This window comes from Dermacentor variabilis, chromosome 6, assembly GCF_050947875.1.
Source record: "Dermacentor variabilis isolate Ectoservices chromosome 6, ASM5094787v1, whole genome shotgun sequence".
NCBI classification, from domain to species: Eukaryota; Metazoa; Arthropoda; class Arachnida; order Ixodida; family Ixodidae; genus Dermacentor; species Dermacentor variabilis.
The window spans coordinates 86,360,780-86,388,089 of NC_134573.1; the positions used below are offsets into that span (position 1 = coordinate 86,360,780).

General features: G+C 45.6%; 1 protein-coding gene across 1 annotated transcript in view; it reads left to right on the top strand.

The window, feature by feature from the left end:
• The first annotated feature begins 12,422 nt into the window (after positions 1–12,422).
• Positions 12,423–27,310, top strand: part of LOC142584919 (glutamate receptor ionotropic, kainate 3-like) — a 140,504-nt gene continuing 125,616 nt past the window's right edge. Inside the window, exon 1 of the mRNA XM_075695267.1 lies at positions 12,423–13,953. Coding sequence (XP_075551382.1) covers positions 13,806–13,953 — 148 coding nt within the window. The 5' untranslated portion in view covers positions 12,423–13,805. The remainder of the gene's footprint in view (positions 13,954–27,310) is intronic.

Genomic DNA, 27,310 nt, shown 5'->3' on the forward strand with positions numbered 1-27,310 from the left:
GGATCGATGCTCTTCAAGAGGGGGGTAACGACACGTGTACTTATCTTTATCGGGCGACCACGTTTCGCCGCCTAACAAATGTTGTCGCACAGCGCGGGACGGACCTGCATGTATCCGAAGTTTCTGGAAAGTTATTGATGCTTGTATCCGCTGTCTGTTGCCGCCGAACCTTATGTTATCTGATTTCATCGCCTGACGCGAATGGCGTGGAACTTTGTGGAAGGCGCGCGGGTCCCAACGATTAGTCTGGAACATTCGACGATTGATGTATAAAAGCCGACGCGCGTGACCCGTTGATCAGATTTTCGACGATCGCCGACCGTGTTCGCCGCCGTCCTTGTGCTATAAGTGTAGCCTGTTTTTGTGGGCACAGGTTCGCCCAATAAAAGTCAGTTTTGTCTTTCACAGCATTGATACTGTGTTCTTGAACGTCACCACCACGTGACAATATGTATTCATTTCAATACCCTAGTCTATCTCCTGATGACATTGAAATAATCGTATGAATAAGTAAAAGAATAAGCAAATTAAAAGGCTTGAAATTATGTTTTTATGTATCTGAATTGGCACCAAGATGTGCATAATTAAGTGTTGACTGCGCGGAAGAGTATTTCAACAAGAGTATTGGTAATAAATGTAGTACCACGCGAACTAGTGGCCCTTTCTTTTTATACGCGTGTTAAGAGTTCTGAAACGTTTGGACGGCGCTGGCTCAACTTTATGTAGTAGGAGGAATAGACCAGGAGGGCAGTGGGCAATAGTGATTACAGCTACCTGGAAACAGGTCTGGAGACCTCAGCGCACAATCAACGTGCTGCGCACATGACCGCCAAGCAAGACAATGGTGGCGTTCCTCATCGCCAGCGTTGTGAGCCGCCTAGTAGCTGCTACGGCGCTGTTTCTCTCTTCAGGAGCTGTTACCTTGGGTGTTTATCCGTACCAACATGTCGCACTCGCATATTGTTCCAGCAGCATCCGAGGGTCTAGAGTGCAACGCCAAACTCTCGCAATCAATGCTCCGCCCTTGGGGCGAAACTGCCAATTTCTTGTGTATATACAACTTAATGTGCCTAATTAAAATCTTACAAAACTCGGACGCTAGATAGGTATTGCATAAAATAATATGCGATTGGGGGTGCCAATTACATTAAAAGTAGGAAGCTGCCTGTGTGGGGACTATTTGCGGAAAGCGGTAGCCAAAGTTGCCAACCAAAAGATATTCTCAACGTATCAGCGATCTCTGTCTTCTTCATTACTCCTGTGTAGTCGCTCGCAACAACTTAATTTGGTTAGCTATGTATACGACATTATTGCGCAAAAGTACCTGAGGCTCTGATGCTCGAACCTCAACGTGAGAATTCGTAGTTGTAGAGCAGCCAAATTGTTGTCACAGTTTGTTGTAGAAACCAGTTGCTTCTGAAAATTGAACATCGTCAAAAGATAACATTGTCAATTTATTTCAACGGTTCATAGGTCATGCGATTAAAGTGCTTCACTGTTTGGTACAGATTCTAAAGGAAAAGCCAACCAGCTAAAGGGTCCGCATAAAAAACATGACTTCGAGATGATGTTTATGATATTTATGGAATTAATGTTACCAATGTGAACCACTTACTATATGCGTCAGATGTGCTTTTCATAAATGTCCGTTACTTTCGTTTACTGCCATATTCCGACACGTGGGAGGTGAACTTGTAAAAAACATTTGTGTTTCTTTATTTTCGTTCAGCATATATCAACTTTAGAAATGTTGCCCCTATAGCCTTCGATTTATCTATTCTTAACAAATTTTCCAGCACATGTATGAATCAAGATAGGAGGAGCAGCCGGTGCCAGGATCACGCTGAACACAGATAATAAGAATAGGAGATTAGCTAGGCGGATATCTTTGTTGCGATGGCTTGCGTGTGCCGCACTTTTCTTTTTGCACCTAATGCGCCTCGTTATCCTCCGCTGTCTAAACTCAAAGCATTACTAGAGGAGCTTCATACTAGCTCGTATGAAAGCACATACTGCGCATGGTGAACGTTTTTCAGGATACGTCTTCAGGTCGTCTGTATCATATATTCATTTTTATAGATCAGAACTATCCTCTTTACAGCTCGATCCTTCATATCGCGCGCTCTCGCCTAATTGGTCTTCGACAGCAGGGCTTGAAAGCATGATAGATGAGGCCACCGGTCTTTCGATGGCTGAATACAATTAGCGTTAATGAGCGATACATAGAACAGATGAGTCCTCGTTCAAAATTTCCTTTTGTTATTTAGTTTGGACAGCGCGTATGGTTACTCGTAGCGCATTTATTTGACCTCCTGGCAATTTTATTTTATCAAATTTCAGCATTAGACCATGCGTTGAATCTAATGGGCGAACAAACTTTCTAAACCTTGGGCGCTATAAGGTAAAGCTATTGCAAACTTTCCTATTCCAATTCTGCAGTCAGCGCTCCGCGATTGGTGGAAAACCTTTTTGGACCACCCCCATTTCACCTGTCTGCCATGCGACGTGACGGAAACCGCGATAGCTACCACCTTGATATGACGTCTAAACACTGATTACGCATGATTCGACCGAAGAAAATAAAAATGATTATTTCTATTTCGACGCCTATTCGCCATTAACCCTCTGCTATTGGTCAAAACGTTTCAGGCTGCACCCAGTTCGCCTGCCTATGGCTCGACGTCACAAAACCGCGACTACTGCGTCGAAGTGACGTGTACGCGTTAAAGATGTATTAATGTGCCAAAAAAAGTTGCATTTTTTTTTCTCAATAGCCGAAGGCTGTCCTGTTCCGAAAGGAATAGAAGATGGCTGCTGCCGATTGCTTAGGCAATGGCTACTCGCACCTGCCGGAGACTTTCAATTTATCCGCGTATAATAAAACTTTTCGCGTGACCGTTTAACGCTATCGAGCTCTTCGGCACGTATATGATATCGCTCTGCCAGCTCTTCTTTGATGAAGATGTGTTTTAGTGGCATGTTTAACTATCCGTTGCACGACGCCGTGATTTTAGACAAGCCACCGCAAGCTAAGTAAGGGAAAGCGCACCAATCGCAGACGCCGGCACCTACTTATTCGTTATACACTTCGTTATACACTTCGCTATACTGAGTGTCAGCCGAGGAACTGTTATCGCCATGCCGCCGTGTTCATCGTCACGGCACCGTCTTCATAATGTCCTCGAGTCGCATTCACCATCGTATTTTCGCCGCCATCACGTCGTTTCTCTGTAGTATATTAACTAAAACTTTATGGGAAGTTTCGCTACACTGAGGAGCTCGCTATTCCTGAAGTATATTTAAGTACACCCACACGCACATACACTGTCCCGCGTAACTTTAGCCAAAAGTTGAAAATATGCAGATGCCACGTAGCTAGGCAGAACCAAGGTAATGTCGTTTGCCGTCCCTTGGAGATACTCAAATTATCAGTTTCATTTCGCCCAATTACATAATTAGTCTTTGTGAAATAATCAACTTCTGAAATATTATACTTAGATTAACAGTGTCAATGAGAAAATTGGAGACCAGCTTGAAAAATTCCGATACAGTTTTCTGTAGCTCAATACGTGCTACATAAAAGAGTGTCTTTCCGAGCGTGAAAGGCGGCTGCAAACACACGCAAAACGCCTCGAGTGGCCAGTCGCGCGGCAACTACCAGGCTCGACAAAATCGAATATACGAGATGTGACGGCTAATTTGACGTCAAACGATGCCTTGTCATGTCACCTTGCGGCGCTTTATCGTGCTTCCGCCGATATGGCTCATTATGTCAGCCCGACTCTTGGTTTCATTCTAGCTATCGTCGGACAGCGTACACGAAGCGAGTTCACGATTAATTTGTTAGAGATGAACAAATGCACACTTCAGGAAACCGCAAGCGCAACTGCAGTGCACCATGGTTTGTAATTGTCTGCTTCTCAATATATTTGTCGCTTCTGAGATATTTGAGTGCTACCATGCCCACATGTACACGTGGATAAAAAAAATATAAAGCTTAACTGATATTTTGGGGAATTAGCACGCCCGTAGGCTCTGCTCTCGGCGAGACTGCGACGTCTGAAAAAGAAAGGGTGCGATATAAAAACACATCGGAGCACTCGCTCTCACTAAAACGCACACATGCGAAATGTACAAGCACAAAGGTAATTTACATATTCTCATTGAGGCCAGTATTCCGCAGGAACGCTATCAGCGTTCTGGTGGTGCGCAGTTGAGATTCCGCCCATTTTCAGGGACCGCATAATTACTGCACTCGGCACGCTACAATGGACACTCGCTGAAGAGGAGAATAGCTGCAGTCCAGGCCGTTCTGTCTATGGGATTTTTCGAAAACTTCAGGCACTAGCAGCCCATGAAAATCACGTTGTTGGCACCCTCCCTCCCGGGAATTAGTTGAGGTGCTCATCTAAAGCGAAATGTTCTTGCCTTTTTTGCACTGGGATTCGTGATTCTTTCGAGTTCAAGAAGATTTTCCCATTCACTTCCTCACAGTCAGCCAAGCGAGCTCGCCAGTCGTTCGCTTAATGGCTTACGTGGGCGCCATAATCTTTTCGAAAGCAATATCAGAAAATCAGTAGCTGCTCTTTGTTGTCGCGCACGACAGTGCAATACAGTTTCTGATGCCAGAAAGGAAGGGTGTCCAGGCTTACATGCAGAAACATTGAAAGGTTGAGGTAAATTAATATTGATATTTAAAGGAAACGCTCTTTTGCAAAGCGCCACGACAATGCGTGAGCCCCGAGAACGTACAGTTGCAGAGCTTCTTTTTTTTCATGTACTGCAACGATATCGGAACTAGGGTGCCTTTGCTCAACACTAGTATAGAAAGCCGTGTCCGCACAGCGTCCGCTCGACTCCATCGCTCACAAATGCAGCTTTTGAGGCATATACTTAAATATATGCTATAACTATCTGTTGGCTCCCTGTCCAACTACGTACTGTTAGCAGTTGAATAGCTGTGGACGCATTGTACACGCTGCATTATTATATTGAGGGCTTCAATACGGTTGGCGTAGCTGTTACGTGCGATGAATCGGCTGTTTTTATGGAAGGGCAATTATTACTACAGCTCTGTGAAGTAAACTTGTGCTTTCTATAGTAAATGGTGTGCACAGCGAAGTCGAAGGTAAACTGAACCCAAAAATTTCAGGTCGCGCACGTAAGATGTAGAAAGTTAGCGTATGGAGCACACGAGACGAAGAAAGAAGCAACACGACCTGCTTCATGTTGCCCCTTTCTTTTTTCGTGTGTTCCTTGCGATAACTTCCCAAATCATGAATAACCATCTGGCCTACACCCCCACTCTGCTATAGGACAGATATGTCAGGAACGACAAACGATAACTAGTTTCGAATACACCTTCTCTCTGTTGCACACTTTGGCACACTGCATGTAAGCTTAAAGATTGCACGTTCTCGTGGTAAGACAAAACGTAAGCTGTGTCAGTGTGTGACTGAAATTCGTAGGTTATGCTATAAAAACCACATTCCAAGCAGTAAACTCGCCATCCCGTTCCAAAGCATTTCGCTGGTGGCCACAGAAAGCAATCAGCCTGAATATGCAATTCGTTTCCCTTTCCTTCTCTTCTCTTGTCCTTCCTTGTCCTTGAAACTAACTTACAAAACCAGCAATACGTATTAAGCGGCAGCAATATATAACGCAATATACAGGATGTTTCAGGGAACACATTAAATTTCCCAAAGAGCTTAAACTCCCCATGAAATATAAAAGCGTTGTCTTTTAGAGCACAAAAATCGTCCCATTATACGTCATATGTGGGCTGCTACGAAGAATGGAATTTTTTTACACACATCGTGATCATCGCACCCTTTTTTGTAATATTTCTTTCTTAATCAAAGAAGCAGGCCCTCCCAGATTAACAACACTGGTGGACAATCCACTTGCAGTAAATGACGGTTATTCGTACTATAAAACAACGCTAGAGGGCACAGAAAGTTTTTGACCCTAAATAACGTTTTTCTTTTAAAGATGCCATAGCTTCCATGTGTGTAATTGCACTTTCGTTCATTCTATGCTCATTTTCCCCATAATAACTATGCAAAACTGTCAAGGCAGGAGGTATTAAATACAGAATGAGCGTCCACGTATCCGTTATCACCGTTCTGCGCGCACATTTCTGATATAACAATGTTCCAGAATCTACATAAGTCATAATACGTCCTTTACTTCCGTATATTTTTGCTATATAGTCTTAGCTATTATTCATCCCGAACCACATAGTTTCGCGTCATTTTCACAAAGAGAAGTAAAGGCCATGGTCCACACAAGCGGGAAAAACGCTCGCGGCAAGCCGCATGCAGCAGAAAGCGCGCTTCGAAAGAGCTTGAACTACAAAACTGTTCAGCTGCTGAGCGAATGGTGTAGAAGCTATTTATTGCGACATGCCGTTTACCGCCACTCAGGGAGACCAATCATGAGTGACCGTTTCATACACGTGGGCAAACGCGAAGTGGAACTACCACCGCCTCCTCCCCATTTTACTATGGCTGATGATGCTGCAGTGATTCCAGCTGCGAGCAAATCTAACACTTGCTTGTCTCTGCGGCATGCGCGGCAGTATAGACGCCCGCATTTGTGGAGATTAAAATGTGGGTGCGTTTAGACGTTAGTAGACTTCTGCTCACGCTCTTCTGGTTAGTGTGAGCGTGAACCAACCAGATCCGCCGCAAGAATTGTGAGGTACAGTGACGCCATACGGCAGTGGAATTTCGGGTAGATCTGTAATGGATTACTTTCCGTCAGCAACCTATCGGAAATACGATAGTTAGGTATGTGATTGTAATTTTTGGCGGCAGTGTAACGAAGCCGGTGAGGCCTACGTGACTGTGGTATGCACCGCGACATTCCAAAAGATTAGGTTACTCAAGGCTGAGGTTGCATGTCGAGCAGCCAATAAGTGCTGAATGTGGGGAAAATGAACAAAGGCTCATAATTAGGTCATGAAGGAAATAGGTAGGTGCGAAGAAAATGACCGCAGTGTGGTGAACACAATTGCAGACGCGTGCTGAACAAACGTTGACGACAGTAACATTACCGCCGTCTGCCGATGGGCCAGGTACAAAGGCGGATCAGCCACCTGGTCAACTGATCAACCGACACGTCGCTGCCACTACCAAGAAATGATGACAAACCAATTTATAATCGGCGGCCAAATGACTCTCTGACGAGTCTCCAATCAGCACATCTTGTGGAGCCTACTTTCTCACGTGCACTTAAGGAAAGAATGCTCGTTTTAGTTTACAAACGTCATCTATCAAGGAAGCTCTTGTAAATTGTAGAAGTGGTGGAAGTTCTTCTCGGACTACTTGGAAGGATCAGAGCCCGCATGGTGCGCATGCCGAATAGAAGCACTTTGAGAAGACTGACTGAACTGTTGTACCTTCTGTAAGAAACTGATGAATGACCTGAATCTCAATACCGGAAGACGAGCACGAAACTGCTAACTGCAACAGTTTTCTCTCTGTGAACTGGTAACCTTGTAACGCTACAGGTGTACGAACTCGATCGTCAACAGGCATCCCCACTGAAATAAGCATTCGTCATTTTGTTTACTCAAACAAAGCAGTCGATTCTATTTTTCCTCTGTATGTATTTTACTTATGTATCTTACTTTCTCACTTTATCGAGTGGACTGGTTCGGGATTCATCTCATGTGTTTTACGGATCCTCTCTATCAAGTCTAACTTTTGTCGAAAGTTACTGAGTTCTAAGGTCAACTTTTGTTCACTGTGAAGGGATATTCATGTGCGTATTTCATTGGCAACGTACTTATTCAAACAGGCAAGCTGTCGACGTGTCGATGTCTTTCTTTTTTTTTAGGTGTACTTTTATTGATTTGGTTAGCACTGCGACGTAGCCTTAAGAGGCCATTTGCGGTGCGGCTAACGCGCCTTCATTAACGTGAAACGCAATGCCGCCTTCCCATATTGGCAACAGTCCAGCGCTAAATGTACTGGAACCCCTTAATTTATCTTGTTCGGTCACAAACGAGTAATTCTTTTTACGTTTAAGTTAAAGTCCCGGGCGAACGTGGTCTCGAAATCTAAGGCACTGCGTGCTCATTTTGGTTAGCAAGAACGCTATTTTTCACCCATTAAAACTAAAATTAAAAGCGTTCCTCTATCATGCTCTTCAGTGTGTCAAACTAACAGCCTTTTAAAAAATAAACGGCACAAAACGCTGCGGTTCCATGTATTCCAGCTCCATATAACGTTAACTATAGTAAGCGGCCACAACAAGGGATTTCACAAGGCCACCACCGCGGCGCCATCAGCTTTCTTGATCTACTTTAGATGAGGCTATCGCTTAGTGCTGAACGCGCATTTTAGAGTGTCATGCTGCTGGCAGGGCCCTTGATCACTTCTTCTAAATCTTCTAAACCCAAGAAATGACCTGTCAACACCAGATCCCTTCTGTGCTCCTCTTCGACCAACGCAATACAAGTGTTACTTTAAAGTGAACAATCAGATAGTGCAGCTAAAACAACGAGGTAACTACCCTCACTGAAACTCTCCTTGCTACTTGCCTAATCGCTGAGAGAATCAGTTAAAGCATACCAGCCTGTTCTAAATGGGCGCGTACTAGATTTTGTTTTATTTTTACAGCTACCTCAGCATAAAAAGCAGCCCAATAACACTTAGGTTGACCACTAATACTATGGAGTAATATAGTAAACCCAAAGGGAGGGCACTCCTGTAGGCCTGGGCGGACGAGTTTGGCACTCAGCTCACCTAGAGGAATCGGCGAAACGCCGCAGCCTCCAAGATTACCGCCGCACACCGCCTAATCTGGGAGGCCATAATTTCAGTTTCTTCTTCTTTTTAGACCAGTCACGTTGCATGCATCAAGGAGCGTCTTCATGCAGGCGCTAGCGCTGCTGCTTATATGTTGCGACGACTAGCGCTGAAAGCTGCTGTTTCACTTTATGTTAGTTTTATTTAAATACCGCTATGTAGGGTGGCTTAACGGCTATAGATGTTTCGCAGCTAAGGACGAGGTCGCGGGATCAAATGCCGGCCGCCGCAGCAGTATTTTCATGCTGGCGAAATTCAAAAACGCCCGTAAACCAAATATTGGGGGCACGTTAACGATTCCGTGCTGGTCAAAATTATTCTGGAGTCCCCCATTACGACGTCCTTCATAATCAAATCATTGTTTTGGCACGTAACATCCTAGAGCTCCTTCATTCAGTTTTATTTTAAATTATATTCCTTACGTTTCAAGCTGTAACTTACCGCAACATTAATACTTCATGTTAATGAGGAAGTAGAAATTTATGGTTTGTGATAGAGCACTATTAATTCACTTGAAAGAGAACTATCGTAAACAAATGTGTCATGTTCCTTCAACCTCAATCAGTGTGCTGGACAGCCAAGAATAGGAAAACAGCAGAAAATAATTTGCTGCATCCAGATTTCTGCAGATGAAAACGGGACGGGAAGATACTGCGAGAAGTGTGTAATGGAGACTACTCATAAATGGCTGGCGGGATGGAAATAAACCTTACAGAGACGTAACACACACAAGACGTGTTGCAGGTATTCTGATCATGAAATAAGAAAAAAAGCCTTCACAATGAGCCAGCAAGTAATTTACTAAAATTGGATTGTTTTAAAATGTATAAATAAGACGCTGTTTCTTGCACATCTAAAAATTAGGCCGAATAAAGGTATCACGATTATGAGAATGGTTGCGCGCGAAAATGAAACTGTGGCAAAAACACTTGGGAACGCACTAACATTATCGCCTCTAATGTGCACTCCATTGAGTCCTTCATTAAACAGTTGCAAGATAAATTTCGCCTAAATACGAAAAGACATCTCGGCCAATTAAGCCGTTCGACTATGCTGGGGGTCTTCACCTGATGTATTCGAAGCTTTGCAATCTTGTGATACTTAGAAATTTGCCTTTGAATGTGCACGATGTGTTTTCGCTGTAGACTCTATTTTGAAGAGGGCATAGTGAATCTTCCGGCAATACGTTGAATAGCGAAGGCAGAAGTTAGGCAATACTGGAGCCTTCAAATATTTTGAATCTAGATGCGGCGTGCCTTCATGTGATGCATATTTTTTTTCTGATTTAACACACCCACTTTCTCTGTTAATAATGTATGTCATCAAAAAGAATGACTGAACTGTTATAAATGCTAGGAAACAAGAAACTTTCTAAGGTAAGGACTCGATACACAATTAAAGCGCGAAAACACGTATATTCAGCGCAGTGCAAATCAGCTAATAAGGCTCGAGTGCTCATAGCAGGCTACAGAGGTTGAGAGAGCGGGCATTGTTGACATACTGCAAATATCGCACGTGTGCGGCTTTAGAAATAACCCCTTTGTTTTTTTTGTTTTTTTTTTGCAAGACTGGCGCACCTCCTTTTTTTAAGAAGCCGCTGCGCGCAACCTCCTTGAATTGATTAACATAAAGCCCTCTGCACCCAGCGGCATGTGTTCATAGGCCGCATTTCTTAACGAACCGTTTTCTTCTATAACATCGTCATTGTTTCGAACGTGCCTCGCTGCTCGGACGCTGTTATCACTGGCATCACCACCCATTGCTGCGCAAGATAAAAAAGAATGCAAAATAGTATTCGACGGCACAAATTGGCGGCATCTTTTTTATGGCTTCAAGGCCTGCGATGCCACCCTCCCCCCCACCACCCTCCATCACTTGTTCATGCAGATAACAGTGACAAAACGAAATACGAAGAAAATAAGTCTTTAAAAACGCGCAAAAGACCTTCCTGCGGCCTTACCATGAAACGGCGACGAAGCATTTCTGTCAGAAGCTGGCAGAAGGACCCAACAGCAATCATCGGGCACCTTTCACAAAGTAACGACGTAGCAAGCCCGGCGACAGGGTCTCACAGGGCTTCGCCCGTGCTGGGCTGTGCCTTCTGTCAAGTTGCTGCTATGGCCGCAGCCGTAGCCATGGCTGCAGCCACTTCATCGGGAAACAAGTAGGGCCACCTGCCGGAGTCGGCGTATCTCAAAAGCTAGGCCGCGAAACGGCTGGAGTGTCTATTCTTGTCACTTACTATGTTACTCTATGCTACGGCCGTGACGAATGAATTGGTAAGGCTGTTCGACGAGCTCTGTAACCGACACCATGTTTGATGAAATGCACTAGGTTTACAGTTTTTCTTTTTTCTTCTTCGGTAACTGTGCAGCAAAAACAGGCAAGAAGAAAGAAACTTTACAGCTTTTGCAACTAAAATACGTACCACCACTTGCCGTTGTCACACTTCGTATTCGTCGCCCTACACAGGTTCGTTGAATACGAATGCTGCAGCTACAGAACAGCCTTACCAATTCATGCGTGACGGCCGTAGCGTAGAGTAACATAGTGAATGACAAGAATGGACACTCGAGCCGTTTCGTGGCCGAGCCCTGCAATGAACGGTTTTCTTTAATGTCTGGCTTTTTAAAGCACTGAATGCGTACTTATGTGCTCAACAGCTTACGTTCGCACAGACGTGAGAGAAAATCCCTTAATTTATGTAAGTTTCTTAGAATATCAGACTAAAGGGCTTAATTTGTCCTGACAAGAGTAAATTCTGCGAGACAATAAAATAGTTTGGAGTGTAACTTCTAAACTTTGCAGTGAATTATGAAGGACGGCGTAGCGGAGGCCCAATACGTGCAAGCAGCGTGCCATTTAAAGGGCATTATTTCGTTCCACCCCCGTGAGAATGAAACCGCTGCGGCTGGATTTGAACCTCCGATCTTCTCCTGAGCCACCAAGGCCTTAGTCACTGAGCTATAGCGCGGCATGTTGGAGCGATGATTGCCTATCATTCGGAGTTGTGCTTTGCTCTCGCAAATTTCTCAGCCACTTACGTTTACTCAATCGGAAGATAGTGTCGCCGAATACTGGGGTCATGGCCGAGCAAAGCGCGCCCCCGGAATTTCAAGAGGAGAACACTTGGTGAGCGACAGCCCAAGCATTCCAACGTAAACATTAAGGTACAAAAAAAAAATAAAAATAACAAGATGTCGAGCCACGCAAAACGATTCACAATCCAAACAACCTCCAGTCTTCAAGAGCATTCCTGGTCAAGATGCCGTGCAAGAGCCACGCGACCTACGCGGCAGTCGCGCGTGCCCGCGCAATAGCACTCAGAGATGGCGCTACGCGAAACCCTATAACGACCGCGCCACCGCCTTTGCGCGCCGTAGAGGCGCGCTTCCCCTTTCTTTTCCTCACGCTCTGATCCCTTCTCTCTCGCATGCTTCTCTCTGGCGCCTTCTCTACAAGCCACGCCTACGAATCTCCGCGCTGGGTGGTTCGCCTCCACCTCAATGCCCTTCTTTCCCCCAGTCATCCACTCCAGGAGGGAAAAAGCGATGCGCTGCGTTACCCTCCGCTGCGGCCCAAGACTCAGTAGCCGGCGGTCTGCGCTCGCGCTCGGTTCCTTGATCTCTACGGTGCTCGTGCAGGGAGTATGTCTGATTGCGAAAAGTGGCAGCGCGTTTTTTTAGGATCACAAAAAGCCATCTCGCACTCTGACAACGTCGACTGAACTTGTACCGCCTAAACTTTTATGCTGTGATGTCGCTCTGAAGTTGTTGGAGTTGAGTCTTTGTCAGGTCACCGAGAACTGTTGGATATTGACAGTTGACGCTATGTTCTACTTGCGCAGTGACATGTCGTACCATACGAAGCTTGGTACCTCGTGAAATGTGACCTTGAGTTGGCGTTTGGGATTTCCCTCGTGCAGACTATTTGTGAAAGCTCCGAACCGCACGCTCTCATGGATCATCCAACAATTTTGGATCTTGTGACCAGTGTCCTGTACTTCTGTGTGTGACATCGGAGTGTGCGGTCGCAATGAAGATGAGTGTTTTTCGTCTTTACGAACGACAATTTTGTGAGCAAAATGCACGTCTGAAAGGTCTTTCGTAGTGATTCCACTCCAGGAACTAAGACTAAGAAGCAATTTTGTGGCTTTCATAAGTTGTTGCAGGTTAACCTGAAGTTCCCATTTTAAGATACCGGCGAGAAACAATCAAGTAAATGAGCTTCGGAGTATGGATCAGTACTTTACACTCTTAGCTGTATAAAAAAGGAAACGTGCATGACTTGAGGGATTGGTAACATCCTGTAAATTGCCTAAAAATGCAGAAACTCGGCCATACGTTATTCGGGCACATAGTTGTATGCTCGCTTTGAAAATTACGCGCAGTTATTTTGTAACAGCACCAAAAATATACCGAAAATTTCCCCATTTCGACCGCGTGACTATATCCGTAACGAAGGTTGAAAAATCGCGTGCGTCGTTGAAAGGGCTAGTAGTTATCATGAGTGATTTCTAATTCCGTCGTGCAATCAGAAATTTCCAAAAGAAAATATCCTGAAACGCTGGTGAGGACGTTCAGGCGCTCAGAGAAGTGAGTTGATTATTCCAGCATATACGACTTGCAAGTAATCAAGAAAGAATAATTTTTTCACCAGTTTCTTACGGAAACTTTGAATAATTACTGGTGACTGTCCCTGCAGATCCGCTATTACGAACAGTAAAGAGGAATGCCAGTGTTCGCCACTATCTCTTCTTTAGCTCTAAACTCCATACACAGGCCTAAACAAACACTACGGAAGTGTAGGAAGGGGAAAGTGTTCATATAGGTTTATTTAAAGGTCGCCAAGCTTGTATGTCCCATCGTGTCATTTCTTATAGGCGAATAGATAAATGTGTGGCCTGCGAAAGCTATCAACATTCATAGTCAGAGCATGAGTTAAAAAGTAGCCGGGAGAAACCTTCGATTGCGGCATCACCCGCCAAACATGGCCAGGCACCTATGGAGCAACATCTTCGAAGCGGGCTGGAAATTCAGCCGTGGAACCCTTTTCGCTCTCTTCATCGCAGTCACTGCAGCGCCGCTACTTTGGCAGTGCGACGTTGGTGCAGCGCTACCGGACGTCATTCGCATCGGTGAGTTGACACATGTCAGGCCACAACAATGTGCTCAAGGTTTGTTGTGCTGTTGCTTGGTATCCTATAAGAAAAGGCCCATTCATCGAGCCAGATCGTGAAAATGGCTTTCGAAAAATAGCAAAATGAAACTGTTGTCGCAATTCGGTTTTATGGCTTCTTTCGAAATCAGCTCTTGTGCAGTCTACTGTATTTTAGCACTATAGCGTGCACAGAGGTTGAATACGTGTTGCAGTTTCGTCAATGCGTTAACTAATCTCACAGCAATAAAAACCGACGTAGGTGTCTGCCTGCCTCTGAGTAGAAATCTTTCTTTCCTGCTATTAAGCTGCTGCTATAGCGTGTCTCGGCATCATACACTTTCAGAAAGTGGCGCTTCTCCGAATGAGGGTTTTTAAGTTGTTGCTTCCGCAAATGGTTGCAAGTGAAAAGTTTCGAGCGTGCGAGGCAATGAAATTGCCGCAAATGTCCGTGCGCGCAAATTTGGTCTTCTATTTTTACTCATAAATACAACGTAGGACATTGCTAGTTTGGTGTAGATGCAATTATTTGTAATCTTTCTTTAGTGTCTGAGGCCTTCATTGCCCTGGTGCCTGCGGCAGCAGTAGTATTTCCGACTACTGTCGAAGCTAGTTCTGTTGTTAAAAAGAGAAACGTGTCAAATCACCGGTGACTTTCACGCGCATGCTACAAGCTCGCTTGTGTATTTCAGGTTTGGTTTTATGCAGCTTGCTTGCACGGTTTCTTTTTAAATTTAGCTTTAAACGACAGTGACAACTTAATTACTTTATGTCGCCCCTGTTTTGGAGTTGTATTCCGATAACAAGCATGATTACGTGATGGAGCCTGCAAATGTCTTAATTTATTACCATCTTATCGATGATCCCTTTGGTCGATTGATTAGTTCATGCTTAAAATTTTCCAGAAATTCTAGCTTGGGGGATGAAGAGTTTTTTGAAGACTTTTACTAAAAAATGTGCGCATCAAGGTACTCTATGCATGCGCGACCGAGCGAAAGTGAATCAAATAGCTTGAGTTTTTGGGCGTGAGTGTTGTGCAGCACGTTCAGCCAAGGAAATGAGCTGAGGATCGTGCAAGCGTGAGTAAGTGAGTTTTATGTATAATCTGAATATAATCTTATTATTATCCTGGAAACATGAAACGGCTAGTAAAATACGTTTAAAGTATAGAGCCTTTGCTATCCTTTAAGTAGCCGGAAACCTTCCAAGTTTCCAGGGCCAGAAGGTGAACAAATTAATTGGCACAAAGCTGGATAAAACATCAGCGTCGTGTGGCATGGGATTTTTCCCTACTAAACTTACCTTTGTCCATAGAGCGAGTGGACACCGCTGTATAGACGATTGCATTTATGGCAACACGGCGTATAGAATAGAGCATTAGACGGAAAGGCGCACGACCATTGGCAAATATTGTTCTTCAAAGAAGCAGTTTACCAATGCGATTGATAAAGATACTGATAAAGAGACTGATAAATATAATGACCAATGAATAAGGTGTCTTTTTATGCGTGTCTCTGCTGCCACTGCAACAGGAGTGACGTAGTCTAAAAGCAGATCGTGTAAACGAAGCGTGTACATTTAATGGGCAAAATGGTCAGGCTTAGTGGCGTCCACAGAGCTTTCTATTACCACTTTGGTGCCGATCTTCCGGGCATGAAGCAGACTAAGCGTTAATCGATGTCGAAGCAGCATTTTGCTTTCCCAGGAAGGGTTGATTTCCTCGCGATCCTCACAACGGAACCGTATGACAAGTGCCGTTCGATGTTTTTCGCGGGGCTAGAAACATCCGCTTGGAGCAGCGCTACTAAGAGTGCATGGTAATGCGGACAAACCGCAAAATCGCAGCACATTTAAGTGACAAGTTTCAGCAGTCACAGTTCCAGCGAAAGCTAAGCTTCAATTCTCCTTTAACTCAGTGGCTACAGGAGTTAGAACCATATCCTTCAATTCTTATACGTTACTTAAAAATACAATGCCTTTATTTTCGTACAAAATATACCATATTCTGCAAGAAAGCGGTGAGCTTTCATTGGGAATTTCTTTATTCCCACCGCGGTGGCGCAGTGGCTATCACGTGGTACTGCTGAGCTCGAGCTCTCGGGTTCAAACCCTGGTTGCGACGGAAACATTTCGATGCACCCAAAATACATAAACTCTCTTGTATTGATACTGAGGTTCACGTTCAAGAACGCCAGCTGGTCAAAATCAATCCGGAGCTCCTCAGTGCTGCGTCTCTCATAACCCAAATCTTTCCTATGGATGTTAAACCACATTAAAAATCAATCAATCAATCAATCAATCAATCAATCAATCAATCAATCAATCAATCAATCAATCATTCAATCAATTAATCAATCAATATTTCAATCCAACAATCTCTCAATCAATGTAGCAAACCTACACGCATTCAAGTTCGTCGCGCCAAATCTTTTCCTTGTTTGGAGAGCACGCACGCAGTTTACGTGGCAGGTGTCGCCAGCTATATTATCATCGGTGCTGCTCCCACGTTCCCGGCAGAGTACTGGGCACCAACTTTTTGAGGTATTTCACCAATTAATTCAACGGTGGTGCCAACTTTTAAATACTGGAATATTTGGGTTTGGAGGACGCAAGAAAGAATAATTATGTGATTCTCTATCGGTTTCCTTAGAATGTGTCCTACATTTATGTCCGAAGTTCACTCTCAGTGTACTTCGGATCTTTAGTGCAATTTCCACTCTACGATTGACATGCGCAAATTGGTGCGAGATCCTTTAGTCTAATAGCGTGACGTAAACGGGTGCGTTCATGTGGCAATGCCTTATATTTCAATTAACAGTTTGTTGGGACGCTGTTTGGATAGATTTCTTAGACTGAAGATATAAATACCATAGCCGTGTGCTTGAAACGCTAAAAAATAACTTGTCTGGCTAAGCTTTCCGCCGCCCAGTCTATGGTCAACGAAAGACTCAGAGATATGAAACACACTAGTAATGACTGACTAGAGCAAACTCAAATGCAGACGTATTTTAGTCGTCACCCAGTATGTCATTGTCTTTATTTACTGTATCGTGACGCAACTGATGAATTCGGCTTTATTGTACTTAGCACAGGGCTATAAAAAATCGCGTGCGTTTAGTCGTCAGTAGGGTGTAATTATTTTTTGACAAGGGAATACAAACGACAGAATGCTCCTAAACGACGTCGTTTACGCTATCAAAATGGTGTAAGAAAAGGATAATTTAAGCAGCATGCGGATGCTGTATTGAACTTTAGTATTTTAATTCATTATTGCAGGTGTAAAATGTAAACTGCTCTTACATATATAAAATAATAATCTAAATGAGGCTAAAGGAACACAGTGCTTTCAAAAACAATGAAAAAGTTTTTCTTGCTAGTTTTTGCTTCCGGGGAATCACATTAAAATTTCTAGAACAGGCAAAGTCACATGGCATAAATAGTTGGCATATGTGCGCAAACAGCAAATACACATCAATATTGGACAAATTGCCATTCCTCCGCACTGCGTCCAAACAAAATTAAAAGTTAGCCCAAGGCGGTGCCTGCCAAAAAAAAAAAATATCGCAAATCAATTTCAGAAGTTACGTTGTGAGATTTTTCGCCTTTATATTTTCACGCACTTTGATAGAAAAACGCCAAACTGCATCTCAATTCAGCGCCATGAAAACGCGGTCCTGTCGATGAAAAAATTATCACCTGTTGCAGCATAAAATAATCAGCGGGAACTGAACAAAATGGCTAGAAACATTTTTAATAAAGTCAAGCTTCGTGGCTTCAAAGACTAGAATACGGAAAGAGTGAAAGCGCGAGCGCAATATATCAACAGCCCTAACAAGACTCAAAATGAAGAAAGGACGAAGCAGGGCGAAATTATCGCCGAGAGCTTGAAGCGACGGAAAATTACGAAGTGGTATTTGCATTAGCTAGGACAGCGTTTGCCGCCGAAGCGCCGCTCCCAGTCCAAGCTGCTTCTGCTAAGTAGCGTGGAGAGCAGAGGCAGTGGCAAGAGAAAGTACAGTGCAATGATACATTGCGGGAAAAAAAAATATTTCACAGCCGAGCGCCAAAGAACTCGCTCGCATTCTTCCCTCCGTGTTTTTCGAGCGGTTTCGCGCGTGCTGTCGCAAGCCATCGCGCCGTCCTGACAGCGCATCCACGCTTTGGAGAGACGTGTTGGAGGATGTTAGCGGGCGCATAGAGAAATAAAAAAAAAGTGGTTGCTCGTTTGAGGCTTCCAACCGGAATGCCTCGACGTAAGTGGGAAGGCATTTATTCTCATTGCGGCAGCCTTCCTTTTACAGCGCGGTTCTGTTTTATATTACGAGTTTTGGCGAGGAGCGTATTCAATCAGCATGGAAACGCTGCTGGCCGCTCCTCCTTGAGCCCTATTTGAGCTTGTCTCGCGGTTGTAGTAATAGTCTCTCAAAAAGGAGGGGAACACTACAAAAGACAGAACTGACCTTGTGCATCTATTTACGTCCTTTTTTCTTCCGTTAGCCGCCTTTTCTGTCATAATTTCTTTAAATATTCTTGAAAAACGGAAGAATAGGAAAAGAAAAGACGAATAAAAAGCTACAGAAACAGTTCGTAGGCTGAAATTTTCAAGCGAGTAACACGACATGATGTAATTTAACATAGCTGCCTAAAATAGTAGGTTTTTTAGTAAACACGTGGAAGCGATGGACTGAAGGATTTAAACATGTCAATAAAACGCTCATAACAAGCACGTAGGGGATGCTGCTGACCACGCACGAAAGACAACGTGGAGAAAAACTGCACATTCCCGATATCCTACGGATTCATCTCACATCGTCTACTCCAGCACACGAACGTACTTGCACACCGGTACCCACAGGTTTCACTCCGCGGAAAATTGTAAAGCTTTACGGCAGGATTTGCGACTGGCGAAGATCTTTGGGTTACGATACTGCAAGACACACACATTCTTGTTTCTTTCTTGGAAGATTGTATTTTTAAGCCCGCCACGCTGTGCCACCCTGAGTGCAATCCATGAATAGGAACAACAGAGCGACGCTCTTCGGCGAAACCGACGCAGAGCATTATCGAAAAAGAAAGTATAACAAAGAACCAAGGTGAAAAGCTGGCTTGTATAAATGTGAAAGTCATGGAAGTCATTCTTCCTAGTTCCCCGGCGCTTTTGACCACGCCTGCTACCTGAACAATAACTAGCGCATGTCCATATATATCGAATTAATTCCTCTTAATGACAACGCGTCTCATTTCATCCAAGTAAAACACAATGGGAAATGTATATTCTCGCATGTTTTACAAAAGAAAGCAGAAATGAATATATAGACTCCATAGTTGTGGCTTTGGCCACTCCGCGCGTTTTTCAAGGTGGAGACGTGTTTCGATTACTGTGTCTAACTGATCCTGGTCCTGGTTCACTTCGAAGACAATAACTTTACCTGATCTAGCTCGCTCGCCAGACTGTCTGTTTCATCTTGGTAAGTAATAAAAACCGACAGGGACATGAACGATGCTACAGTAGATCGTCTGGTCGGCGTTGTTAGACTGACTGTTCTAACCAAATAATAATGCCACTGCGACAACTCCGTGCATCAACCACGCTGCTAAAATCGTTATTATTCTGCGAGGACCTACCTCAGCAGTTTCACGAGAGCTTTTGCACCGAGTTTACTAAGAAATACCGCAAATACCCTACTGGGAAGAGTAGAGCAAAGATATCTCCCGGAAGGAAGGTTTATTGCAATTTCTCTATGACTCCGTCACTGTAACAAACGTGAGGGCGTAGGCGGACAGCTGAGAGTAAATAAAAAAATACATAAAAAGTAGGCCCCATCAAGCATTTCAGGGAGTCCAAGACATTTTTGAGCAATAATTTGAGAGACTGGCAAGATGTCGGAAGAAATTATGCAATGCCTTGCTTGTAACCACTAGTAATTTAGCACAAGTGAATAGGCTATCAAGGTCCACAAAATAAAGATGACAATCTCACCTACGATGCTGTCCAACATACAGTCTAATTACTTTCGCTTCAGGTCACTTTTTCTTTCTGGCACTGGTTTCTTTTTCCGACTGAACGTGAGAGAAGAACATCCGGTACACCACACACAGCTGTCACGGTTATTCTTTTTCTTAGTACTACGACTCATTAGGCAACCGCTGAATGGCGGTTCTGGTAGCAAGAAAAATTACGTTAATTGCCGCCAGACATTGCGCTAAGCGGAAGAAAAACAGTATGGTATCTAAAATATCTCGATATCAAGAGCAACTAGCCAGCAAGCTACAAGAGCATGGGTGGAAATAAAAATGAGCGGGGAAATACAACCGGTTGCGCAACCACTGCTAGTGGACGGTCATCCAGCCACACCATCCTTCCGTTTCCTTTTGGAGAGACCCGCAGGCGTAACGAAATCGCTGAATAGCAGACCCGTGAAGAAAGGAACAAGTGATTCTCCACAATATGGAGTCGCACATTGGTTGAGTCTCTTGGAAGGCATCACATTATTTCTTCTCTTTCTTTATGCCACTCTACTGCGGATTTGCAGTGTCTTGCCCGAGAGAGACATCTCGCGGGGCGAGGAAAAGACGGCGTTTCCTGCCCACATTCCAGAGAGAAAACGCTCAATGGCTCGCAAGAATTCCACCCATTTTTCTAGTCCTCTTTATCCACAAGAAATTTCGCTCTCGTGGTAACCTAGGCGGGAAATGAGGCTCAGTTGCAATGAGCACATCTTTTTTTATGCGAACGCATTGTCCTGTTTTGGTAATTGAAAGCTCCACCCGCTTCGTATGCTATTAATATTTGCAATATGTACATATTGTTTCCTTTACGTTATATCCTGTGGCTGGCTGCTGTAAAAGAACGTGTTCTTGGTGATTGTTAAATGTGAGCGGGGGTATTAAAGTACGTGCTTTTGAGAATATTCGTGTCCAACTTTGCGTTCGGAAGCTTTTATGTTTATACATGGACGAATTATTCTACAGCGAATCAAAGAACCACGTTTGAATGCGCAACGGATAACAAGTGAGAAACAAAACATGTTTCACAGACTCAGAAAGATACCTTGTCTCGAAGAAACAATTGTCCAGGGCCTAGTATTGTATAGCCTATTGAATATGGACGCGTTAACTCCTTGCAGTACTTATCCTCTAGCTTGTCACCAAAACACGGACCCTGACTGCGTGAGACAAACGCATCCATGTTCATAATGATTTCGCTGTATCGCGCTATAGCTTGGATAAAACGAAAAAATAATACTACAGCATATTGGACCAGCTGGATCGGTCTTGTATGTTGTTAACTTTTCTGAAAACGTGTCGTAAGTTAGTGTTGTTTATTTTTACTTCGAGAAAAGTGTATTACCATGCGATGCCGCAAAAATGGCGAGTAGTCTGCTTTTATGAGCAAAACATTATCACCGTTTCGACAAATGGGTGAAACAATGAGTGGGACAGCAACACGTTGGAATATTAGTTGAAGCAGGCCGACTGAATAAAAACGAAATATCGTGCTTGGAGTCCTCTGTTTTAATCCAGGCATCGCGAATTTCGGTTATGTTTATTATTGAAAGCCAACACCTTCCTTAGCGACCTTTACCACCACTTTTCCATAGCGGGCATTTTTGAAACCTATTTCCTGCGCCAATCCCGCAGGTGGTGCACAGCCGCGCCACTCAAATTACGTAATTTTTCAGTTCAAGCTTTGTTATTGCTTCAAACCTTTAATATTGAGATCCGAGAAGATTTACGATAAAATGCATTCAATGTGAAGTGTTTTTTTTATGACATTTGTTTTTAGTCGGCCAATCTCAAAGTCCCGAGGAATAATTTTGTCAAGAATGTAAGACCTGGTATGTACCACATGTCAGAATGGCATGACATATAGCACGCACATAACTAAGTACACACGGGACCTCACGGCAACGCCCACGGTGACGAAAAAAGTTTGAGTGGGGTGGCCACATGTTTGCTATCGCAATAAAAACACAGCCTTTAAAACGAATGGACCGCGGGATCCTGGTAGCAGTATGCTATGCTGGCTTTCACGGGATGCCCCAAACAAGGAACGCAACAACTGAAAATGGAAAACTGAAGCAGCGAAACGGGCACGTGACTACATTTCCGCTCATATTAACACACAATGACATTGTAAAAAAACGAAATGGCAAAAAGGCAGGCGCTAAATGCAGCGGGCCAAGAGAGTTGCATGTGGGCTTAGATAAGCTTATATCAAATGTTCGAATGAATGAAGGTGCAGCTAGAATAGAGTAAGCTGGAAAGAAATTTTAATTCCTAGATATTAGTCAGCTCAAGGCACATCTTAAGTATAATGCGATAAACTTGGAGCGTTGACATGAACGTCACTAGAACTTTCCGGATTTTTACGAACCCGCAGGGGATCAACGCAAGCATCAACAGGAGCATTATTCTGACGTGCTCAAAAAAAAAAAAAACTAAGCATTCTTTGGAAAACCTCAAACCAGATTGTGTCTCTTGTTAAAAATGGCTATTTTCTTTTCTTTTAAATATAACACGAGGAATACTTGAACCTTTCTTCCACTTTCAAATGCTGCTTTCAAGAGCGAAAACGTTATTGAAAATGTCCGGCGATTTGGGCGGGGTGGGGCCATAAGCACCCCAGCCTCGGTGACGGCCTCGAGTCCTTGGACTCGGGCGGCTTCCTCGGCGTGCCGGACGGCCCACAGTTGATCGTCGAGGTCGTGGCTGAGCAGGGCCGCCTCCCAACGCGCCCTCGGTTCGAGACTGCCATTTCTACCCCGTTCGTCGGGGACTCCTGCTGCTCACTACCGGTGCATGCCCACAGCATGTGCTGCAGCATCGCTCTGCTTCCGCGCGCTTTACAGTCGTCGGTCGGATAAATGTCGGGGTAGCAGAGGTGAAGGTTCGCCGCGTTCGGATATGTGTATGTCGGCAATTGCCTCCAGGCAACCGCCTGTTCCTTGTTTAGTTTGGCGTGCGGTGGTGGGCATTTACATCTGTTCAATCTTGGTGTTGCGTGATGTCTCTGAAAGTGGTCATGCGATCCCCCCACGTCCATTCCCGCATCGCTCTCGCGGTGGGCGAGATGTCGCGATTGCCGGCGGGCGCCGCGCCTCGGCATGTAAGTCCTCGAGCCGTGGCGTGGGCCCTCTTGTTTCTCGGGAGCGGAAGGTCCGTGCGGGCGGGGGTCCATACGAGGAAACGGTCGTTTTTACTGCAAATATTGCCCTGTTGAATTTGGAGAATGCGGGCCGCTTTCCGGGAGATCCGGCCGCTAGCGTAGTTGCGTATCGATGCCTGCGAGTCGCTTATTATCACCTCGGCGTTCGTGGTGGCTACCGCGAGGGCTATCGCTGCTTCCTCGGCCGCCTCCGTCTCTTCAGTGCGTATCGTCGCGCTCGCGACGCAAGTTCCGCTGTGGTCCGTGATTGCGACCGCGAAACCACGTCGCCGCTCGTAACGGGCCGCATCTACGTAAACAGTTTCTTTGTTGTTGCCGTATTTCTTTTGCAAGTTTCGCGCGTGCCTGTTGCGCCGGCCAACGTGATGCGACGGGTGCATATTCTTGGGCAACGGTGAAACGGCGATGCGCTCGCGAATCGGTGTGGGTATCGTGACCTTTTCGCCCTGCTGTGTGTAGTAGATGATGCCCAGCATCTCGAGGATGTGTCGTCTGGTTCTGCTTTTTGACAAACGCTCGTACTGCGCGACGTTGTGCGCTTCTATTATCTCGTCTAGGGTATTATGTAAACCCAGTTCGAGAAATTTATCCGTACTGGTATTAATCGGCAATCCTATGGCACGTTTGTACGCCTTGCGGATGAGGCGGTCTAGTTTAGTTCGTTCGGCCACCTGCCACTTGAGGTAGGAGGCGACGTACTTTATGTGACTGGTTACGAACGCCTGTACCAGGCGGATCGTATTGCTTTCTTTCATTCCACTATGTCTGTTCGTGATACGTCTCAGTAACCGGATCGTTTCATTGACCGAGCGCTCTAGTCTGCGTACGGTTTCGCCGTTGTGGCCGTTGGCCGATAGGTGCAAGCCCAGTACCCTAATTTTGTGAACATGCGGGATGACGGTGCCGTCAGATGTGACTACTCTAATTTCTCTATCTGCGCGCTCGGCTGTGGAATCGGCGTTGTTGGGTTTGCGGCCCCTGCGCGTGGGTCTATAAAGCAGGAGCTCCGATTTGGCCCCGGAGCATTCGAGGCCCGTGTCGCGCAGATACTCCTGCATCGCGTCGACAGCCGCCTGTAATGTTTGCTCTACGTGGCCGTCATTTCCCTCAGCAACCCAGAGCGTGATGTCATCGGCGTACAAGCTGTGGTGGAGGCCTTCTATCTCTGCCAGTTTCTGGGGTAACCTGAGAAGCACGACGTTAAAGAGCATGGGCGAGATGACGGAGCAACCTATGTCTATGTCTTGTGATTCCGGTCTCCCGATCACTATGCGGGCATGACGACCTTTATACATGTCCCGTACGTAGTCGTACGTTCTCTCGCCCAGTCCCAATGTTCGTATGCTTTCAAGTATCGCGGCGTGTTTTACGTTGTCAACCGCCTTCTTGAGGTCAAAACTGAGTATTGCTTTGTGGATCGCGTGGGATTGTCCAGGATATGGTGTTTGAGTTGAATCATGACGTTCTGCGTAGAAAGGCCACGACGGAACCCCAGCATCGTGTGCGGCAACATGTCTCGGTCCTCGAGGTAGTTGGTAAGGCGAGTGAGAACCGCGTGTTCCATGACCTTGCGGACGCAGGACGTCAGGAATATTGGTCGAAGATTGTCGATCTGTACCCGTTTGCCCGCTTTGGGGATCATAATTATGCGTGCCGTTTTCCACGAGCTCGGTATCGCGCCGGCATTCCAGCACACGTTAATGTAATCCGTCAGCCTTTCTATCGACTCATCGCCCAAGTTACGGAGCGTTTTATTGGTTACACCGTCCGGGCCCAACGCCAATTTTGTTGAGCTTGTGCAGTACCGCCCTCACTTCGGCTACGCTAAAGCTCTCATCTAGCGGCGCGTTATTCTCCCCCGCGTACGCCGGATGCGCGACGGGGCTTGTTGCCTTGACGTAACGGGTTCGCACGGTTTCTAGAAAGTCCGCGGACGTGCCTTCGTAGTCGTGTACTAAAGCTTGTTGATCTTATGCGCGTGCGCTGATTTGGTCTCCTCAGGATCCAACAGATGCCGGAGGAGGTGCCATGTCTTGGCCATTCCTAGCTGGTTCTTCATACCGTTGCACGTCTCCCCCCATTGCGTTTTGCATACCTGCAATGCGTGGTCTTCTATGTCTCTGTTTAGCGGTGCTATGCGTCTGCGTAGCGTTCGATTGTGTCGTTGACGCTTCCACCTGTCTTGCAGGCTGCGCTTGGCTTCCCACATGTGCAGGACTTTACTATCTATCACGTCTAGGTGTGCTTCCTGCGGTACTTCCCGCGTTGCCGCTTCAACATCCCTCCTGAGCGTCGCGGTCCAGCTCTCGATGTCGTCGATTGCCTCGCTGCCGCGATTATGCTCTTTCCAGGCTTTGCGAAACGCGTCCCATTCTACCAGCCGATAGTGGTCACCCGTGGTGCCGTCACGACGACAGTGGTTATGGTAGTGCGGTCCCACGTCGACCTGGATTTCGATCACCGAGTGATCGCTACCCAAGTCCTCCTGCGCGTTATGCCACCATGCGCCAGCTTCGTTCTTCGTAAACGTGAGGTCGGGCGACGTGTCCGCACATACGCTGTTGCCCTTGCGTGTGGGCGTGGAAGGGTCTGTAACGAGCTCCAGCCCCTCATTCTGCGCGTCTTCCCACAGGCGCTTACCCTTCGGCGTTTCGTACTTGTACCCCCACGCCGCGGGAGGCGCGTTGAAATCACCCGCGATGATTAACGGCCCGTCGCCGGCTGCCTCGCTCGCCTTTCGCAGTAACGTGCTAAAGCGGTGTTTGGCTTTGGGTCTGCTGTACACGTTCAATACAAACAGGCCGCACGCTTTCGTTGGAATAAGCTCAATCAGTACGTGCGGTATTCTAACGTTCTTGAGTTCGCGTTGTGCCACGGTGAGGTTGCGTCTCACTAGCGTTGCAGCGGCCGGCGGTGCTCCCGCGGTTACGGCCTCGTCGATCGCTTTGTATCCGGCCAGCTTGACCGCGTCGTTGGTTTCTTGTAATAGTAGTACATCGGGCCGTTCCCGGTTGCGTAGGCATTGTTGAAGATGCCCCCGTTTCCTCCTGTACACCCTGCAGTTCCACTGCCAGATTGTAAACGCGTTCTGTGTGTTACGCTGTCGTGGGCATTGTGCTTGTGTGGTGTCGTGTCGAGCCATGGTGACTGTCCGCATTATTATTTGCCGTCCGGCTGATCCTGCACCGCTTCGTCTGGTACCAGCCTAAGGTACGGTTTCCCAGTCGTCCGTACTGGGCGACCCGCTACGCCCGGGAGCCGCATTTCAATATTGTCTATGCGCGATTGGAGCGTCGCGACCATTTGAGTGAGTTGTGCTATTGCACTGCTCAGCTTTTTGGTTTGCGCGGTTTGCTGAGCTATTGCGCAGTTCAGTTGCGTTCTTTGCTGCACTTGTTGCGTCATCATCGCGTCTACCTTGTCTTCGAGTCTGTCGACTCGCTCGCGGAGTTTCTGCTCGCATGTTTGCAATTTGGTCTCGGTCCCTAGCTCTAAAAGTAAAATACGTGATGCCAACCATAGAAAAGCATGCATAATATAGTTTTCGCCACAAAAAATAATCAAAATAAACTATACTTATGTGATTTCATTTCTAAGTACCGAATATATAGGAATGTTAAACTGAATCTCTCAGAGCAAACTTATAGCAGCACTCCATCTTCTAGGTTTAGGTTCACAGCAGCAGCAAAGACAGTGTTGCATCACCCGTACCAAGGCAGACATACGCGCTGGCCACTCCTAACTTGTTTCGGAACTTTATAAGTTTACTGGATGACTCGCGTGAACAAAAAAGGAACTAAACACAGACACTTTTATGATAACCATGTCTAGGGCTAGAATCCAGAGTCTTTGAACCAGTTTAAATTATTCATTTCAATTCTCTTTCTAAAAGGTCGGTGGGGCGCCAAACGCACATCATTTAGGAGGGATGAGGTAATCCTTAAACATGGAATAAAAGGAAACTGTTTTCTGATGCAATGTACCATCTAAAAACCCAAAACGCGTCGTATTATTTGCTGATGTGCACTGTGGTGATTTCATTTATTCTTTTGAATAAACTTGGCTGGAAGGACCAAGTGGAGGCGCATAATAAAGGAAAAAAACGCGTTTTTTTTCCATCTCACCGTTTTACGATGATGAAATTCGGCGGTTCTAAAATATACAAGAC